General features: G+C 34.1%; 2 protein-coding genes across 18 annotated transcripts in view; one reads left to right on the top strand and one right to left on the bottom strand.

Annotated features, from left to right (window-relative positions):
* Positions 1–1,413: 1,413 nt before the first annotated feature.
* commd7 (COMM domain containing 7) lies at positions 1,414–12,543 on the bottom strand. Its single transcript, NM_001003577.1, is given in 9 exon segments — positions 1,414–1,688; positions 1,780–1,828; positions 4,460–4,509; positions 4,610–4,700; positions 4,808–4,845; positions 4,914–4,970; positions 7,559–7,661; positions 10,151–10,204; positions 12,387–12,543. Coding segments are annotated over 9 exon segments (603 nt in total). The 5' UTR covers positions 12,471–12,543; the 3' UTR covers positions 1,414–1,611.
* A 1,614-nt stretch (positions 12,544–14,157) lies between these two features.
* Positions 14,158–18,836, top strand: part of dnmt3bb.1 (DNA (cytosine-5-)-methyltransferase 3 beta, duplicate b.1) — a 90,551-nt gene continuing 85,872 nt past the window's right edge. For 7 of the 17 annotated variants that reach the window (XM_087305113.1, XM_087305105.1, XM_087305111.1 and 4 more), the window contains exon 1: positions 14,158–14,372. The gene's annotated coding sequence lies outside the window, so the exon portion shown is untranslated. 17 annotated transcript variants of the gene reach the window in all.

Genomic DNA, 18,836 nt, shown 5'->3' with positions numbered 1-18,836 from the left:
TTTTGAAAGCAATGCATTATAATATTGAGTTACTCTGCCAAAAAAGTAACTAGTTGCATTAGTTAGTTACTTTTTATGGTAACTAAGTAATGCGTTACATTACTTATGAGTAGGACCACACGGAATTCCGCAGATTTTAGCTCATCATTGATTCTGTTTATTTACCTGTGTAAATGTGTGTACATTTATACTAATTTAGTTTTTAAAATAAATTTAGTAATATTATTGACTAATATGAAAATGTTCATATAATTTATTTACAATACAGTTAGTAAAGTAATATCTTCTGTCGTTTAGTAGATATATTTTACAAGTGACTTGCTTTGTTTACCAAATAAAGTGGATCTAATTGGATTTACTTTGTAAACATTAAATACAAGTTAAAAAGGTGTTATTTTTCATTTCATATATTAAGGTTTTAGTTATGATACTCTCAAAATTAGTCCGCATAAATTCGCAGATTTTTAACAAAATTCTGCGCAGAAATAGCAAAAGATGTACGCAGATTCCGTCTGGCCCTAGTTATAAGTTACTTTTGAGTCATGTTTTCTGACCTGGCTGAGGCTTGATCTCTTTCAGAACTTGCAGAGTTTTTTCTTTTCTTTTTTAATTTTTTTTTAAATAGACGTGCCCTCCGTATAACGACACTGTATAACCTCTATTTACCTTTAAAAAAATAACGCACAAAATTAATGTAGAATATTAACATCTTTGGAGAACATCCGGACTCCAGAGCTCTACATGCTGCATACAGATTAATCAAAGTTTAAAGCAATGTGCTGCTTTTGTCATTTTTGTCCTATATTAAAAAACTAAAATCACTGTCCATTCATAGAATCGTCTTTTCCTTTTCTTCCATGTGCTCAAAATAATGAGAATATTTCCAGCAAATGTATGTAAGGCACTGCTATCTTGGTTTCTGTCTGTTCCTGCATTCTCTCACTGAGTGAGGGATTCAATGTGATGTTCATTTGAATTCAGCAATTTATTTTTAAAAAAGCAAATTAACTAAACTGAAAAGTAACTTGAATTACATTTTAAAAAGTCACTCAAATATTATTACTTAATTTTTAAAAGTAATGCATTACTTTAGTCATTACTTAGAACAGTAATACTTTTACATAACCTGCGCTACTTGTAAAGCGTTACCCCCAACACTGATGTCAATAGAAACTTTTATTTTGGACGTCATTCTTTGAGATCAATCTTTGTGCAGCACTATAAAAAATAAACGAGCAAAACCGTTTACAAAATAAACTAAAATTAAACTGAAATTCATAACAAATATCATTAGAACAAAACCCATTTGAAAAAGCAAAACTAAAACTTCATCATTCTTATAGCTGCAAATAAATTAATATAATAATAAACACAACACATATTTGGCTTCTAATGAACTCCATGACAGAATCATTTCATCAAAAGTTTATTAAACACGTAATCAAAAAATGATTAAAGGAGTGGAAAGTGATCAAATCAAAAACTCACATACAAGAACATAAACATTCAAGTTACGGAATTAGATTGAGAATAGTTGAAATCATGAAACATTTTGTGAAAACATTATTACAATTGTTTACTTATCAGTAGGCAGTCAAACCACTGAAGCAGTTAACTGAAACAATCCATACTGGCTTTGGCTCGCTCCATCTCATGAAGAAAGTTATAAAACTGCGGTAAAGTGAGCTCTGAGGTGAAGAGATACAAACAAAAGAGTAAAAAATACATCATATAACGAATCAAGACAACTTAAAAAACACTGATTTGAAGCAAACTCACCCATGTATACATTTTCTGTCGTGTTTCCTTTTCTGATCACTAGTTTCAGCTGTCAGAACAAAGGAAATATGTCATAATGAGCCTCATAATCTTATACGTGACTTGAACCATTCACAAAGCAGACATATGTTAGTGTTTAAGAGTTTGATCCCCAAATGAAACATTAGACTGCAAACACAACCATTCAAAAGCACAAACACCAAACATTCAGCCAAATACGGCCAATCATTTAGGACAAAAACACTATAATATAGAATGCTGAAAACTTATATTTTCTTCTTATTAGAGCGTATCTGTAGGGATTTTAGACTAGTGTCATAGTAAATATAGTGATATTATGTCGTACATTTCTACCTCTTTTACATTTTTCTGTTTTAAGTTTCCTTTGTATCTATAATAAAATACAGTAGAAATACAATTGAATTCAGTTATTTTCAAAACAAATATTTATTATTTTACATTATTGTGCAGATTATCCCATAGTTGGGGTGTATATGTACATTATTATTATTTAAACTATTGTATATTATTATACATGTACAGCTGAAGTTTAATTAGATTTATTAGCCCTGCTGTTAAATTTGAATTCTTTTATATTTTTTATCCAATTTCAGTTCAACAGAGATTTTTTCAACACATTATAGTTTTAATAATTAATTTCTAATAACTGATTTCTTTTATTTTTGCCATAATGAAAGTACATAATATTTTTCTGCTTATTTTTCAAGATAGTAGTATTCAGCTTAAGTGCAATTTAAAGACTTTACTAGGTTAATTAGGGAAGTATGGGTAATTAGGCTGGTTATTGGGCCCTATCATACACTTGACGCAATAAGGCGCAAGACATGTATGATGCGATTTGTTGCAATTTTCAAACCAGCGCAACAGTAATTTACATGTTTTCAGTCACAATGTTTAAATAGCAAATCCATTTGTGGCTCTTTGTGTACTCATGGGTGTTCTGGTCTAAAAAGGAGGTGTGTTAAGGCGCATTGGTGCTTTGTTATTTAAAGGAACTAAAATAGACTGCACCATTGATCAACTAAAACCTAGTCTAAAGTCCAGCGCAGAGCGCGTTAGTTACGCAGGTCCAAACACTTAAACATTGCTTAATACACAATGAATGAAGAGCAGTACACAAATATCTTTACATATGAAAAATAATCAATTACTAAAATGTTACAAAAATTATTATTTTCTACATAAATATAAAAACACTGCTTCCATGCCTTCATCTTGAGGGTATTTTTTCAGTTTATTCATAACAGTTTGTATAATGTTTTTATTATTAGTAGTAGTATTTATTAAATGCATATTTATATTTGTTTTAATAAAAATAAGTTTAGATTTGTCCACCTGTTGGGTTTTGGAGTCGAATGCATCAGCATATGGGGCACAAGAATAGGACGCGTTTTTGGATGTGTGTTTTTTGACCCCATTTTGTTATTATTGTTTATTTATTGATTTGCTGGAAAGTAGAACTGAATTTCGAAAAAAAAAAAAAAAAGCAAAGATTTGTTTTGAAACAAAAAAAGATGAAAGTAAAGAGGCTGAATGGAGGAGGCTCACTATTTATCCTCGCACTGCAGATGGTCTGTTTAACCATTTTCTCCCTAGTGAAGCGTTCAGTTTTTCATTCAGTTTTTCCACTTACAAAGTCCGCCATGTAAATAGCATATGTGCCATGTCACGGTGCAACTGACTCTTAAAGGGAATGAGAGACTGAATGGGAATGGCGCAGAATGTATTTTTCCGTCCTTTAAATAGCAAAAGTGGATTCAGACATGACCTTAATGGTTTTGCGCCATACGCTCTAGATTTTGCGCCTAGATCATTAAAATAGAGCCTTTTCTATAACCATGGTTTGTTCTGTAGACAAATGAAAATAAACATTGCTTAAGGAGGCTAAAAATATTGACCCTAAAATGTTTACATTTTTAATAAAAGCTGTTTTTATTCTAGCCAAAATAAAACAAATAAGAAAAAAACATTATAGAAAATATTGTGAACTTTTCCTTGCTCAGTTAAATAGCATTTTTAAGATATTTGAAAAAGAAAGAAAAAAACAAAAATTCTATGAGGGCTATAATTTTGACATGAAAGAAAATAAAAATTTAAAAATAAAACTTTCTCCAGTAGACAAATATTACAGGAAATACTGCGGAAAATGACCTTGTTTTGTTACACAGCAATTGTGAAATATTGGAAAAAGTATGGCAATTTTACAAAAGGACTAATCATTTTGTCTTCAACTTTATATTGGATGCATTATATTGAAAGCTCCTTAGAGTTAGTTGTGTTATTCAGTCAGGGTGCACCAGCACTGCTTAGGGTAGACATTTTTATCTTGCATTTCTTTCCGTTAACTCACGTTCCCACACAGTCTGCAATAAGGTGGTAATTGCTAACATGTGTTTTTTTTTTTTGTTTTTTACTGTTAGCGTTCTAACAATTCCAATTTTAATAAAAAGTTAACATCTGTTTGTATTACATAAAGGAACATATTTGTTATATTTTAATTAACAAAGTCTTTGACCACTTCTGCATTTATGATTGTGTCTTTAATCAGATGTGCTATGCCGCATATGGTTGTTAAATAAAAAGGTAGAATTTTGCTATTTTGCTATGGTTCTTGGTCCTTTTGTTTGTTTTGGCTTTCAAAAGAATGAAGGAGTTTTACCTGTAGAAAAATGTTTCCAGTCTTTTGCTGCTCACTTGTACCAACAGTAACTGCAAAGGATCATGTTTTTTAATTAGCCATATATTATTTACATCCTTATTTGCATTATAGTAAATATAGATTTTACACAGATATTTATCGTTTACTTACCACCAAATTTCCACTCCATGTCAACAAGCTGGTTGACCATGAGTGTCTGTCCCACAGCCAGCCTGGCTAAAACAGGGTAGTGCACTCTCCACTAAAATACATGGAAGATGCAAACAATATGAATCTTACAGTCATCCACATCTGCATTGAACCAACAGAGACACTGAAATAACTTATCATACAGATATACAGTAGTACCTGGTCAGAGAAATGACTGGCCTTGTCTTCATTTAATCCTGTAAGAGTTTATCATATTGTTAAATATTAACTACATGGAAAAAGAATTAAACTTGAAAACTCATACCTAATGAGAGAAGGTCCAGTTTGATCTGTTCAGCTGTTAGGTTTCTTTTTAAAGCACCTGAAACGGAGGTAGACATTGATAATAATATAATTACAAAATCGCTGATGTCAAATTAGTTGTTCACATGCATTTGATTCAAATGAATACAGATTAAACAAAAAAAGTGCTCTGCAAAGATTATTCATTCATTCATTTTCCTTTAGCTTAGTCAGATTAGACGCCTGATTGAGGTTACCACAGAGGAATGAACCACCAACTATTACAGCATATGTTTTACACAGCGGATGCCCTTCCAGCCGCAACCCTGTACTGGGAAACAGCCATACACTCTCACATACACGCACGCACGCACACACACACACACACACAAACACACACACACACAAACACACACACAAACACACACACAAACACACACACAAACACACACACACACACACACACACACACACACACACACACACAAATACACAGTACGGCCATTTTAGTTAATTCCTTCACCTATGCCACAAGAATTTGGACTGAGGGGGAAAACGGAGCACCCGGAGGAAACCCACGCGAACAGTGAGATTCACACAGAAATGCCAGCTGACCCAGCCGAAATCGAACCAGCGACCTTCCTGCCGTGAGTGCTAACCACTAAGCCACTGTGCCACCTCAGGAAAGATTTTTTATATATAAGATGTTTACATGAGTTGCTTTTTAAATGTTCCTTTTTTTTCCGAATTTAACTGCAGTTTGGCACTTTCACTTTCATTCAGGAACATTTCATGCACGCCCCCCATGACAAACGAGATATTGGATGAGAGTATGAACAGCTAGAAGAGTGTTGTTGTAAATGAATTTGATACCGCACGCTGTATGGAAAAAAAAAAAACCTTTGCATTTCACGATCCAGATGTCTGTGGTCCTTCACTGACTCAGTAGGTGCATAGAATAGTGTCAAACAGCTGTGTGTATAGACAATCCTGTCAAAAAAATGCAGCGAAAATCCGACACAACGGTAATAGTTTGATAGCGGTGTTTGTATGTCTGTACAGCACTGACTAAAATCGGTATACTCCACGTCTTAATCTGATTTCTGTTTAGTATGATTATGACCTTCATCAAATTAAATTAATCAAAAATCACTGTTTTCATGGTAGACTTTTAATTAAAGTATTGTCTTAATCCTATTAAAATCAGATTATTGGTGTTCATGTAAACATACTCAATGAGAAGTAAACATACTCAATGAGACAATTGGCCATACTATCTATACATTGTATTATTTATCTATAAATTGTACTAAAGATGGGGTTGTACCTTTTCAAAGTACACGTTTGTATCTAAAAGATCCAAATTGGTAACCTAAATGTTTATATTATTACCTAAAGTGTACAAATTAGTTACTAAAATTGAGTATTACTGTACGTTCACACCGAAAGCAGCGAGAACATCAAAGTAGCTGAAAGTCATTTATTTTCACTTTTTTATTAAAGTCATTCAATTTCTGTTTTATGAATTTGATTAAAAAAAAGTGTGCATTGTGCAACATTTTCACACTAGAAAGCATGTTTTATATGGGAATGTAACTGATATGCTGCAACGGCCCCTTTTAATACAAAAGTGAATTTTGACCCTCTCGCCTCCGGAGCTGAAGGGAGACAGCGTTGTTGCCAGGGCGACCAGAGCGAACTTTGCCGCTTTCACTGCCTTCGGTGTGAACGCACAGATAGTTTCTATATTTCGTAAGGTCATATTTTAAACATAATTTTACAATATTCTTATTTTGACAAATTAAATAAAGCACTCTTGTAAGCTAATATTAGCAGTGGGTACATACTTTCAGTATCACATTTGCTTGAAATTACAGAATCTCATAATGTTAATATTAACATAGCAGTTTTAAGTTACCACAACGCCGGGATCAGTTCTGAAGAACGAAACTATTCTGGATCGTGTAAGATCATCAACAATCAAATCAAGTAAATCAAGTAATCCAATAACAAACAACAGACCCCAGTTGTTTGAAACCTTTTAAGAGCTTCGTTCTTCTGTTAAACATAAAAATGTTCAGAAAGCAGCAGCTATTGACCTCCACAGTGTTTGTGTTCCTACAGAATTCCCTAGCTTTGTGTTCAACAGAAGAAAGAAAGTCATAAAAGTTTGAGAATGAGAATAATGGTGAGGACATTTCACGTAGACACCTCCAAACTGATTTCAAATTTGTACAGTATTATTCTACACAGCCACTTTGATCATTTTCCCTTATCAGTACTTTTACTGATCTAATCCAGTCCTTTGCATGCTAATGAATAAAAGCGCAGGCAGCGGGACAGCCATTGCATGCAAATGGAGCAGCACACCGATGCATACTGATTGGGAGGGGTCGGTCAGTCTACATGTGACATAAGCTGCAGACTCCCAAGGGCAATTTACAACAAGGCCATTTGCATATGTTAGGATCCTCTAGACGCATAATGCAGCAGCTTAGTGTAAAATACAGCGAACAATCACTCTCTCTGATTAGGATCATAGCAGTCACTGCTAGGTCAGGCAACATGTCTACATTGGATGTTATCACCAGGAGGAGAGCAGTGCATTATTCAACAGCTACATTTAAAATGGCGAATCTGTTTAAGAGGAGGGTGCAGAAGTTTTACCATGAGGCAGGAGGAGGATGCTCTTCATCAGAGCCCTCAGTGGCCCTGCGCTCATCCCATTCTCTCCAGCAAACTCCGTCAGCTGATGCAGAAATCGCTCTGACTGAGAGGGAAAAGGGTTATTTCATCAAAACATCAAAATTCTGTGATCATTTACTTGTTTCAAACCTTTATGAGTTTCTTTCTTCTGTTAAACACATAAGAAGATATTTTGAAAAATGCTGACAACATCTACCCATTGACTTCTTCCAAAGTATTTTTATTATTCAACAATGGAGGTTGATGATTTTCAGTTTTCTTCAAAATATCTTACTTTGTGTTCAACTGAATGAAGAAACTAAAAAGGTTTGGAACCACTGGAGGGTGAGAAGATTTTGATTTTAGGGTAAACCATCCCTTTAACTACATAAAGCATGTTTTTACATTTTCTTTACACAAACGTTTTAGGCCACTAATACATTTGTTGTTTTAGTGATGAATGGAATCACAATAGGATTATTTCTCACTCTCTTTATAAGTGTACAATCAAAAAATTGGTTAAAGATGGACATTTTATGACATGATATTAAAGACTCAGAGTAAGATGGAATAACGGGTGTTTGAAAAAGAATTACAATTATTTGGTGTTTCTTAGATTGAGTTGCATTTCTGCCAGTGCATATATATTATGCAATATTACCTGAATTGATGGGATTTCAAATGCTATTGAGCAATTCCAGCGTTATAGATGTGACATTTGCAGTAAACACTCAAAACATGAATTCACATAGAAAGTATGTTGTTAACATTATATTGAAACATCTATTTTTCCGATGTTTTCTGTTGACATAGTTATAGGATCGGAAAAAATATCAGTCTGTAAAAAGTGTGTTTATATTTTAAATTAGGAAAATAAACATACTTTATTCAGGGGGTTCAGGGGGATCGAAAGACCCAGCTCAAAGGTCCAGAATTAGTCTCATACATAAGCTGATTTTTCCTTTTTTGACTTCAATGACAGCATAAATTGTGAAAGTAACGCATTTAAGAAGGCTTTAAGGTCGAGAAGAATCTGAGGTAAGTGAAGCCATCTTTCACTACTGACCAATTGTATTGTTGTTAAATAGCGAAATCATTTTACAAGTAACTTTTATTATAAATCTTGGACCTTTTTCTTGAAAGAAAAATGAACCAATAAAAAGGTGTGACGCACCAAAAGTAAAATTTGAAGCTTAGAAAAGTGCATTTTAATACTAATTAGGCTTTTGTTGTTATATATGAACTTTCAAATGTACTTTTTACAAGAGAGGTTAGAAAAATCAGGAAGCTTTACATAATTATTATAATATTTTTTTTATTATTGACGTGGCCAAGTCTGACAGTGAAGTTGAATGTGCTGACCAGTTAGTACTTTGCCTAGTAATCGACAATATACTTGGCCTTAATAGGCAGTTTTTAATTTAAAGCCATAACAGATTCCTTTTTCCCTAACAATATGTGATGTGATAAATTTGTATTTTAAAAATAATAGTAATTATTAACATTATTTATTTTTTAGATTTCTTTATTCTAAATCTTTAGGAAATGTTTTTGGTACATCAAAAAGTGTAATTATGATGACCATCCAACAAGCTACTCCAGCTAAAAATAGTGTTTAAAATTTTATTAAACTGCAGTATTTAAACCACATACTTGAATAGAAAATAAGGCGAATAACTGCAAGATGGTCCACTTTTTGAGAAAAAACAACCACCCTTTTTACCAGGCTGGCTACGGGCCTGACTTTGTAGAAATTCTGTGAACTAAACTGCACAACCCCAAAAAACAATGCTAATTAATAAGATAAGAGTTGGCTCTCTACAGAACAAACATGATTGATTTTATTAATGTTTATTGTTTATTATTAAACATTTTTGCATTTATGAGAAAAAAGCTTTGTTATGAATGTGACGTCTACATTGACAGACATTTTTGAATATTTTTACAGTACTGTAAAATACAAGCCTACATAAAAAAAACCTAGAAACGGTTTGCTATTTTGGTTAAAACTTTTTTTTAATGGCACGGTTGACATTTACATGTAATTGCTCTACAATATATAGACAGGTTTTAATCCATTATGGTATTTTCTTCTAGAAAGCACTCATTGTTAATGATTTTATATTCCAGCACGATAATTCCAAACCTACTGCTAATAAAATCATGTTTAGAGAGAAAAACAGCTGATAAAAGACAGTCATGAAACAGCTTCCACTGTGTTCAAATTGTAACATTATGAGGGCAGTATGAGATCATCTGGACAGAAAATTAAGGATCCAACAGCCTAAAGGTAAAGAACTCTGAGAAGTGCTGAAAGAGGCCTGATATTACATTACACATTACTTCAGAAAACTTCAGCACAGTCTGCCCAGTGTCACATTAACATTGAATTTTTTTCTGTGGACAGTAATTTTGTTCAGAATACTTTTTTCTTTATTTCTTGTTCAAATTTTGTGTACATGTGTCTTATATGTCCTGTTTGTATCTCAATAAAAAGACTGAAAGTTATATAGCCATTTTATTTTCATGCATTTCTTGGCTTATTTTAGGTGTAATATGCAAGCGTGGACTCACCTCTTTGGGTTCTAGAAGAAACTGGTATAAGATATCTGTCAGACTCACAAATTGCTGCAAAGAAAAAGGAAAAGTTAAATTAAGTAGCTTTAACCTAGATCAATATTTGTACTAGATACGTGAAAAACTAAAATGAAGGTATATCAAACCAGATATTACCTTAAGTAGTAAAGAAGCATGCAGATTAAAGCAAACTACTAATTACACAACTACTAACTTGTAATAACAGTTGTTATAATATTAGATGTACAATAAATTGTGAAATAAACACAAATAAGTACGGGGGTGGGGGGGTAGACAAAAATAAAATAAAAATCCAAACATTTACATAAACAAATAAACATATGTCGTGCATTTAAAATATCTATAGACATTTTTTTACATCATATAAATGTCTTCAAACTTTACCGCAAATATACTGTAATAAATGTTTTAAATAACAAATAATTAATAGTGTGGGGCCACGCTGTGATCTCTAAATAGAGTCTTTTAACATGTGATCAAATGAATCCTGTTCTAAATATGCATGACAAGATTTTTTTGGTATGTAAACTATTGGTACACTGAGTGACATTTAGATGAGCTTTGTAAAAAAAATGGCAAAATGATTCTTGCTGAGGAAAAAATGACATTGTAAAACACAGGAAATAGATTGAGGTAAATTTAGTTTAATATTCACACATTCAGACTTTTTCTTAATAATCTTTATTTAACCAGGTAAGTCAATTGAGAACCACTTCTCATTTACAATGACGACCTGGCCAAGAGGCAACATAAAAACAGATACAAAGCAGCAGGGACACAATACAATAACCATTTCATAAATGCAGATAAAAACATATAAACCTGAGAAAAACTAAAAACAAGCACAGTGAGCTTGTACTGTTAACTGGATTTAATATTTAAAGGATGATAGTGGAATGAAAACTGAAAAGAGTAGAGACCAAATTAAGTGTGAACTTTGTGTAAGTCAAATAAATAGTGCTAATGTTGTTTTGAAGTCATACAACTGATTTCAGACCGAATATTTAAAGTACCATGGTAAACATTATAGAGAGCATGTCTAAGTTGTCATTTAAATGGGAAAATAGCCTACAGCAGGGGTTCCCAAACTTTTCAGCCAGTGACCCCTATAATAACAATACTAGTTACTCGCGCCCCCCAAATTCTTTGCAGGTGGTTAGAAATATATAAATATTGCGCACACAACAATAGGCATATATAAACACGAGCATATAGACAACACAAAAAAGTGCAACAGTCTAACTAAAATAAAATTGTTTTCGTCATTATTTTAAATTGTTTAATTTAATATTAACCTTAGCTAAAGAGACTGGTGGGCACAAGACTTTTCAGCACAAGTCTTTTCTTGGTTTAACTTTGGAGACAGCCACAAATGTTCAGTTACATTTTTAATGTATTTGAATACCATAAAGGTGTCAGAAAGTTTAACCTGGTGCTAAATAATAAATCTGCTGCAGCTGACACTGCTATATATAAAACCAACTTTACCTCTATCCACTTTGGGAACTACTGGCCTACAGTATATTGAAGTTGTAGATTTCCTCAAATTTTATGTGCAAAACAAATATGAGCGCCATAGAGGTAAAGTTGGTTTTATATTGTCACATTCATTCATTTAGAAGTCTCTGTATTGTTTACCATGTTACTTTGAATATTCGATCGGAATTAGCATGCAAGTGTGACTTGAAAACAACATTAACACTGTTTATTTGACTTTGAACAATGTTGTACTTTGATATTCATTGGCTTCTAAAATGATTTCACTATTTAGAGTTTGCAAATAATAGTTTTAGGATATTATTAGGAGGAAAGTCTGAATGTGCGAATATAAAATCAAATTTACCTCTATATGAGCGCCTTATTTCGCTGGTGGACAGTGTTAAATTAAGATATGGATATACAAAATATCAAGCGTATTAGTTACGACGTTGTCAAAAATATACAAAACGTGTTATTTTAAGTGAGAGTTTATATGCTGAAAAGCTCGCGTTAGTCGAGCTAATGCTAAGTGTCACGTTAAATCTCACGTGATTAGCTACACATAAAGTTAGATACAGTTTTCTGAAGTCGCGACGAACAAAAAAAAATATTTGCATCCAGCTCAATTAACTACAGCCAAACGTTACAGTGCCCGTTGATAACAAATACACTGATTTATTCATTATTAGTATCACAGTATACCTTATTCATTTCCTGCAAACAATATTCTTACCTGTTCACTGAATTTATTCAGATTTTGAAAGTCAGTGCTGACATTGTCAGGTAAAGCATCATTGGTGAAATGCAACTGCAACATTGTTTATTTGCAGCTCCGCTTGTGAACTGTCACATCTGCTTCCGCACTTCCGCTGCTCACTCATTCAATCAAGAGATTCAGCTCGGCACTTTCGCCACCCGCACACTCAAGCGCACGTGACCATGAACTTTATGCAGTTCTTTGAGCAATTTAGGTGTGTTAATGTGCAATAACTATACTATCTAACATATACATGAATTAAACCTATATATATTTTACATTGGAGAAAGTAGCAGTTTAATTTCTTTTAATTCAGACTACATATTAATTCTGTGCCAGTAAACTTCCATGAAATTAACCCTTAAAAGGGTCCACATTAAAAATTTATTATAGTAATATCATTTTAAAAAATACTGGATTCAAGTGTATTGTACTGTATATATTTTACGATTTACAACTCTTGTTAATGAATGATAAAGTTTGTATTAACCGATAAAGTACTGTCAGTTAGCTTTGGCTACAGTAAGTGTGGGTTATAATATAGGCTACATTATAGTTGTAGAAATCTACAGTATTGGGTCATGTGTTTATGAATTTAATGTAATTTAAAAATGTTTATAAATGTAATTAGCCTACTTTATGGTATGGTTATACTTACTATAAATTACTGTAGTATTTTTTTCTTTTATTCCGGGAATGTATATATATATATACAACAGTTATGTCTGGTTCTCAAATCTGACTGGCTGATGGCCGTGCGATATTCTGCAATATCAGAACTCCTACAGGCTCTTTACCCTTTGTGTATTACTCTACATACTCATTACATAAGCTGTTTAACTGTCAGCTTATGATTTGAATACGGAAGAAAATAGTTCCTCATACAAAAAGGTTTTTGAGACTCTCCATGTTTGATTTTGTTTTAATATACACAATTTTGCTGTCAAACTGATGTATAAACGCAATATCACACGAGTAGCAGTGCGATATGGCTGTATATTGGAGCTGGTGGGGGCACTAAGGCACTCGGCTTGCGGCCTCGTGCCAACGCACACCTCCCACCAGTGCCGATATACAGCCATATCGCACTGCTACTCGTGTGATATTGCTCATATATATATATAAACATCTGAACTGAATAAAATTTCATGATTTTGTTCGAATTACTGCATATTGTATGCTTTAGTCTGTAAATACAATGTAAACATCAATAATCTCAATTCTAAGCAATGCTAAATGGATGATTTGGTACAAAAGGGGCCAACATTTATGTCTAATATTAATTTAGAAATCTGACAATTTATCTTATAGCCTATGTGTTCAATATCTGTATAACAATATTAAGTTATAAAGTTATTAATTTGTATATAATATAGTACAACATAAGTAGATATTTAATCATTATCTAACATAATAGCTGCAAAAGTTTGAAACAACAATTTAAAATAACCTAAATAATTTATTAAAATTATTTTTTTTTAAAGAAGCCTTTCTTCTCTTAAAAAATACAATAAAAACAGAGTAGCTGTGAAATATTATTTAACATAGGTGTTTTCTAAATATTTCAAATGTCATTTTATAACCAGTATTCAGTGTCACATGGTCCTTACAACAATTCAATATGCGTATGGTTGATTTGCTGAAGATAGACTGTCACAGGCAACACATGTCATCATCATCCTGAGAAAGGGTTAAACAGTAGGAGGTAAAAGTAGCTTTTATTCAGAGGGAGTGCGATTCGAGACCCGGGAAAAGTCACGCCTGACTGTAGTAGAGGCGAAAGACCGAGCGGTCCTTGAGAACGAGACTCCATTTACATATTCACCCTTGGGCTTTAAAGGCGTGTGCATCAGCAAACATTAGCCTGACATACCTCGGCACTTTGGCAGTGGACTACTCTTACGGCACCTTCAATCTCTGCTATCAAGCGTTAACTAATATCAGTACTTCTCCACAAGACAGGTAAGTTTCAAGCCTCTTCTGCACGGAGCACTGGTGCGCGTTTACGGGGAGACTTCAAGTGCTTGATTGCACGTGTTTGATGATAGAGACTACTTTATTAAACTTAATTATATTGCAGTTGCTTTGAAACATAGACTATGTTTGTTATTAGAATACATTTAATGTTGTTTTGCTAGTTATCGTGTTATATTATAATGTGAGGTTTTTGCGCGTGCACGACTGAAGCGTGCTGAAGGTTTGTGTTGGGGATTGTGTAAGTAAAGCGTGGGGAAGATTTGGTAGATTTATTCCTTATTTTCGTTTATTTGAGTAATTTAGCTTTTCGTGCGCACATTCAAACGAATGTCTGTTCGTTTAGACTTACAGGGAAATTTATTATTTCAACATTACACGTTGACAAGAAAATACAGATGTTGGTGAAGAAGACGGCGTGCAAGGAAATGTAAGGTAACGTTACGGTTTCCTCACAGGGCAAGATAATAGCTAATAACGGAAAGTTATGCATCTTATTTTGTGAACTTTTTTGTTAAGAGACAGTAGCGAGCTTTCATAGTGTGCCCAAGGGCCCTGGACTCTAAAATCCTTTCTGTTTTATTAAAAAAATATTTATTCCGTTAATGCCATACTTGTTATATGAGCGCGTACTCATTTTTCTGTTGTGACAACATAACAACATCACTTTTACAAAATAATTAATTAATATGATTAAAACACAGGATATTAATAATGTAGTGCACTCATTTATCATACTTTCATTAGTATATATATATATATATATATATATATATATATATATATATATATATATATATATATATATATATTAGTACACTACAATATTACATATCTTAGTATGAAGTATAATATTATATGATATAATATAAGTATATTGTTATTACAGATATTTTAGTTTATTTTGGAGAAAGCCATCAGATAGCAGATTTCTAAAATTAAAGTGTAAATTTTTAGTTTAAGTTTTTTTGAAGTATAAATTTTATAACAATGTACAGAATTGCTTTTTTTCTGTTGTTAACAAGTGTCTCACATGTCCTAAAAAGTGAGGCCACAGTTTTTCTGCCCCCTGGTGGTTGGCTGCAGTATAGGCCATTAACCCTGTCCTGTTCACAAAGTATATTGGACATGAGAAAAAACAAAACTGCTAAATTTGCACTTTGGGCATAATTTATAAATAACTAGAAAGTTCTGTCATTACTTAACTTTCTTCTGTGGAACACTAAATAAGTCACTTACTTGTTTCTGTATAAGGAAATTAAATGGTAGTTTAGGCTGTGATTCTGTCTAACTGCTCATTTTATGTTCCACAGAAGATAATTAAGCTTGATTGTTTTGTTCAACATGAGGCCGAGTAAAGGATGACAGAAGTTTAATTTCTGAGTGAGCTAACCCTTTAAAAGCAGTAGAAGTGTGTGAGCGGAGCTCAGTGCAGGTGAATTCTGCATGGGGTGAATGTGAGTTGCGAGTGCATCTAAGCGAGGGTAACGTGCTAATTTGTGTTGGTAGACTGTACGGCAGAGTGCGCACTCATTGCCCGCGGGGCCTCTCGAAGGAATGCCGCGCCGTCACTTTGGTTTTGTGCTGCTGCATAGAAATGACTCAGACTTTAATCAAACCTAAAGTAACAATGAATCTGCACACGGAACTTTCAGTCGTTCATTCAATAACTCACTTTCTGTCTCTGTCAGCTCACACCTGCAGTCATAGTCCTCAAAAATGGAAGGAAGTAGCAATGTTAGATTAGTGAATGAACATTTTTTCTAATAGGTACCAACAAATATTGTTTAATACTGGCCTTAAATGAAAATACAAAAAATAAATTGAGATCAATATGAAATGAATTAAACAAATGTCCCAACTGAACCCTCTGGTAATGTAAAGAGGACTTTTGCAGTCATTTAGGGTACAAAAAAGGTACTAAAAGTGTAATCTTTTCCCCTTTGTGTATTTGAACATTTTTACGTACAACTAACTGCATTGTCAGGAAAGATGACTTGTCGTACGGATCCGCGAAAAAGGATAAAAAAAAAACCTGTATTATGCATGCCAGACCACTAGTTGGCGTGTTGTAAAAACACTACCTATGCATATTGTAGAAGTTTATCCATAGCTGCATTCCAGTCCAATTTTTTATGCTCTTCACTTATTAATTTTCCTCCATCTCGATATCTCAGATGTACGTCATTGATTACATTACGCAATTGTTCACTACGGCGGAACATCTGAATGGGTTTAAAAGAAGAACCCTAAACCTGTGAGCACTTGGAACTACACTTTTGTGACATAATTTTACAAGATCGAGGGTATGTCCATGTAAGCTTCCCTCTTTCACTTGATGAATTGGAATGAACTTCAAAATGGTGTTGGGGATTTCAGCAAGGGAACAAGGAAAGGGAACTTTGCAAGTGTGTGTGTCTGAAAGTAGACTAGAACACAGCCCAAGTCCTATCTAAATAAATGAGGCAATTCAGTAATCTCGGTGAATTCGTAACTAAATTTAACCCATTCATCATTCAACTCATTCTGAAAACCTACCCCTAGGGCTGTGCGATTTAGGGATGCTGTCTAGTTGCAATTTTCTTGACAGAAATTGCGCGTTCAATTTAATTTGCAATTTAATTTTGTAGTCAAACTTCAGCTCCATAATCTGTATTGTAGCTTCTTAGTTAAAAAAAGGAAATAAAAATATATTAAATTATATTAACTTATGGGCGACACATTGGCGCAGTGGGTAGCACGTTCGCCTCACAGCAAGAAGGTCGCTGGGTCGCTGGTTCGAGCCTCGGCTCAGTTGGCGTTTCTGTGTGGAGTTTGCATGTTCTCCCTGTGTTCGCGTGGGTTTTCTCTGGGTGCTCCGGTTTCCCCCACAGTCCAAAGACATGTGGAGCAGGTGAATTGGGTATGCTAAATTGTCCGTAGTGTGTGTGTGAATGAGTGTATGTGAATGTTTCCCAGAGATGGGTTGCGGCTGAAAGGGCATCTGCTGCGTAAAAACTTGTTGGCTAAGTTGGCGGTTCATTTCGCTGTGGCGACCCCAGATTAATAAAGGGACTAAGCCGAAAAGAAAATGAATGAATGGATGAAAAAATATGAACTTATATTAGCAAACAACTCTGAGATTGTACTTTACTGTTGCTTGCTACTAGAGTAAGTGTCACTGGCGGTACTTTTAGTTGACTTTTTAGCAAGACGCTCCTTGCAGCCGCCTGTGGAGCTTTTTTAGGTGCTGGTTGTTGTATTTCCTTGTGTTGTGGCAACAATTCTGCAACAGTTCTTACAAATTACCTAGTTTTGTTTGGTGTCTTTGACTATGAAACCAAGATATTCCCATATTACCGACATGCTGTTTTTTTAATATTATTTCATCTATTAATACTTCTGAAGCGGCAGATGCCATCATCCCACTCGTTCGCTCTTTCCTGTTTGCTTGTTTTTTTTTGTGGGTGTTTAGCATAGTTTGGTTGGACAATTCTGATTGGACAGAAGAACGAAAGTGCGCACTTAATTGGGCTAGTAAGACTGTCACACATAGACAGCAGTCATGCATTTGCTCTGGGTGTTGGAAGATAAATAATATATATTTCATATCGCAGCCCCTTTCAGTGTTCAAATTGCAATTGCAATTCCACAGCCCTACGCACCCCATACACATTTCTTGCGAGCGCCAAATACGTCCCAGTAAGTGAAGCTGGCTTTCCACTGCACACAACAAATGACAAGCGACAGACGAAGTAATTTCCAATGGAGAGTAGTCCGGGAGCTGCATGGAGTTCTGATCATCTCCGATTTGAGATATGAGATTTATCCGATCCGTTAAAATATTTGAGCTCCTGCGACTAAACCGTGTGCGACCAGTTGACCGGATGTGATGTATTCCAGTGTTATCCAAACAGATCTGTCCATGCGTGATAAAAAATAGTCGTTTTTTTATTGTTTTTTGAAACTAAAAAAAAAGTTTATATTAAAAAACATTTCTTTTTATAACTGTATGTTGTCTCCACATTCCCTCCAAGAATCTTTGCGGGTTTATGAGTTTCATTTATTCATTCATTCATTCATTCATTTATTCATTCATTAATTCATCCATTTATTCATTCATTCATTCATTCATTTTTTCAACCCTGGTGAATGCACAGAGAATAAGGGTCTCGCACTCCTTTATTTCGGACACCATAAGAATCAAGAAAGTTTTGTGCCACTGCCACAAGGGGGCGTATTTCGACAGTCGTGTACGAATGTCGTTTGCAGTGGAAAGGCAGCTTAAGTTTTTTTTGCAGTTTTTGTTTTCGCAATCCACCAGAGGCTGCTGTGTACACTTTTTGAGAAATCAAATTTATCTTGCGAGTGCCGTTCGTGCCTGCTGTTCTCGCGTAAATCCACCAGAGGCTGCTGTCGACTAACTGACTGACTGACCAATCGATATCCCCATTGTAAGACATAAAAGATGAC

Source organism: Danio rerio, chromosome 23, assembly GCF_052040795.2.
Source record: "Danio rerio strain M-AB ecotype USA chromosome 23, GRCz13ab, whole genome shotgun sequence".
Lineage (NCBI taxonomy): Eukaryota > Metazoa > Chordata > Actinopteri > Cypriniformes > Danionidae > Danio > Danio rerio.
Note: the sequence above shows the minus strand (reverse complement) of the source record. Positions and strands in the feature narration are given on the sequence as shown.